General features: G+C 38.4%; 1 protein-coding gene across 7 annotated transcripts in view; it reads left to right on the top strand.

The window, feature by feature from the left end:
• Window positions 1-2,945, top strand: part of LOC106869699 (E3 ubiquitin-protein ligase MYCBP2) — a 145,882-nt gene that overhangs the window by 15,010 nt on the left and 127,927 nt on the right. For all 7 annotated transcript variants that reach the window (XM_052972468.1, XM_052972462.1, XM_052972464.1 and 4 more), the window contains exons 13-14: window positions 1,599-1,754; window positions 2,378-2,446. In XM_052972468.1, coding sequence (XP_052828428.1) covers window positions 1,599-1,754; window positions 2,378-2,446 — 225 coding nt within the window. The remainder of the gene's footprint in view (window positions 1-1,598; window positions 1,755-2,377; window positions 2,447-2,945) is intronic.

Below are 2,945 nucleotides of genomic sequence, written 5' to 3' on the forward strand. Positions count from 1 at the left end.
AAACCATATGGTTCCGGGTTCAGTCCCACCGCATGGCACCTTGGGCAGGTGTCTTCCACTATAGCCTCGGGCCGACCAAAGCCTTGTGAGTGGATTTGGTAGACGGAAACTGAAAGAAGCCCGTCGTATATATGTATATGTATGTGTGTATATGTTTGCGTATCTGTGTCTGTGTTTGTCCCCCCCAACATCGCTTGACAACCAATGGTGGTGTGTTTACGTCCCTGTAACTTAGCGGTTCGGCAAAAGAATAAGTACTAGGCTTACAAAGAATAAGTTCTGGGGTCGATTTGCTCGACTAAAGGTGGTGCTCCAGCATGGCCACAGTCAAATGACTGAAAAGAGTAAAGAGTGTATATATATATATATATATACATATATATATATATATATCATTTTCATTTAACATCCATTTTCCATGCTGTCATGGGTTGGATAGTTTGACAGGAGCTTGCTAGGCAGAAGTCTGCATCAGGCTTCACTGTTTTGGTAGGGTATTTACAGCTGGATGCTCTTCCTAACACCAGCCATATATCATTATCATCGTCATTTAATGTATATTTCCAACACCATCTATTTCACTCAGTCTCTATCTTGATCTTTCTTTCTTTCTTTTCTTTTCTTTTCTTATCCTACTGGGTTAGCCAAGTATCTCCTTTTATAGTAAGATACCTATCGCTATCCTTGTATCATATTTTAACCTCTCAACTGGCACAAAGCCACCTTCCTTAATAACACTCTCTCTTGTAACTGAGGCTGTCTTTGTCTTGCAAGGTACTTGACAACCCTGCTATTGTTCGTGCCATGTAAAAAAGCACCCAGTTCACTCTGTAAAGCGCCTCCACTCACAACCTTATGATCATGAGCTGAATGCCCTAACCACTAAGCCACACACATTCAAAATGCTGCCTTTATATGAATAGAGAAAACTGTAGTAGTAGTGATAGAATGGTTTCTTTTAGAACTGACCTGAAGTTTAGAACTTCTGGGGAGTACTTGGCTATAAAGACTCAAGCATAGTCAACTTTGGTAGGGCAATTTGTATTCCATCTGGAAAATGGTTTCATATTTAAAACACTGCCATGTTGCTACTATTGTTACTTTTGTTACCACATTTCTGTTCAAATACACTGATTTTGTTTCAGTCAGAAGAATATAGTGAAATAACTTCTTCATTGTTAAGCTAGCATTTGGAACATAAATTGGCAAGAAATTTTGATGAAAGGTTCTGATTTAGGTTACTTTAAAACTGGGAATTGGAATTGTAGGACTATAGGCATCTTAGGCTGGTTGGTATCTAAAGGGTTAACCCTTTCATATCTGGCCAAAATATTTTATCTATTTTATGTTCAAACTGGCCATATACAGCTTTTGCAACTACAAGTTCCTTCTAAAAATAAACAATCATATCATTGAAATCTCTAAGCTATAAGGTAATGCATGGTTAGCTAAAAACCAAGAAACAATGGGAATAAATAAGCATTACATTTGATAGAATAATCTGAATGCTGAAAGGTTAAGCCATCCTCAATCATTTGTGCCAGTTCCAAAAGGTACTTGATCTCTATGATGCATTTAAAATATTTTTTATTTTGCAGGCCATGTGACTGACTTGAAAGACGTTGTTGTTACTCAGGTGTCATTAGGAAAAGCACACACTGTGGTACTGACCAGTAAAGGACTTGTATATACATTTGGAATAAACAACAAGGGTCAATGTGGCAGGGAATATTCACCAGGAACCACCAAAGAAGGTCAGTTGACAGTTTATTGATTGACAAAAGCAGTGGGACAAACCTCATTATAGAGTCTACCCCAAGTGTTATAATAATAGTAATAATATTATTATATTTCGGGATGGTCGTTTGTTTTCAATTTTTAGCCAAATGAACACGTGCACTATATATTTGGTCTTCACTTGTTTATTCTTATTTTATGTCCATTGTCTGGAAATCTTTCATCACACATCTTATGACCTCTTCAGTGACTCTCCATCCTATATGTCCCCTCCTATCCAGAATGGACTAAACAGAACATGAGGAGACACATGAGATTGAGTGTTGCTGAAGAGGTCACAAGTGTGTCACAAAAGATTTTCAGACAATGAATATAAAATTAGAACGATATTGCCTATAGATAAAGAAGTGATGGTGGAGTAGAAACTGTCATGAAACTTGTGGAAACATGTTAATGAGGATGTTGTTGATGATGATGATTTCTACCCTTAACTTCATTCCATCTCAATCTCATGTTAGTCTGGATGTAGGTGCTAACTTTGATGGGAGGGTGGAGGGTGGGGGAGTGGGTTGGGATGGATGTACATGTAATCGAGACATTAATTTCTTGTTGATTGATTTTTACCTGTTTTTGTTTTTAGGGAGTTCCAATGTCAATATGGCTGAAGAAGAGGAGGAGGGGGAACATGAAGATGTGATCTGTCCACCAGGTATCTATTACCACCCGTTCCATTCTCTATGGAACCCTCATTTGTCTACATATGGTTATTATTGTATTTTTTGTGACTGATAAGGAGTATGCTTTCCAACCACATGGTTCTGGGTTCAGTCTTGTTGCATGGCACCTTGGGCAAGTGTCTTCTACTATAAACTTGGGTTGACCAAAGCCTTGTGAGCAGATTTGGTTGACAGAAACTAAATGAAGCCCATTGTATATGTGTGTGTGTGTATATACACACACACACACACACACACACACACACACACGACCAGAGAAATTGGATCACTGCACTTTGTTCTTCTTTGGTGTACATTGGTAGTGGAGCAGCCATGCTTACACTTTAAAGCCAGAATGAAAAATGGTGCAGTCAGGCTCAAACTTCGAGCATATGACTATAAATGTACCAACTATGAGCATGTATGTGCAGAAGGCAGCTTGACAATAATAAAGATATGGATGGCGAAAGTGCAGATAATTTTTGGCTTCAC

Source organism: Octopus bimaculoides, chromosome 13 (genome assembly GCF_001194135.2).
Source record: "Octopus bimaculoides isolate UCB-OBI-ISO-001 chromosome 13, ASM119413v2, whole genome shotgun sequence".
In the NCBI taxonomy this organism is placed as follows: Eukaryota; Metazoa; Mollusca; class Cephalopoda; order Octopoda; family Octopodidae; genus Octopus; species Octopus bimaculoides.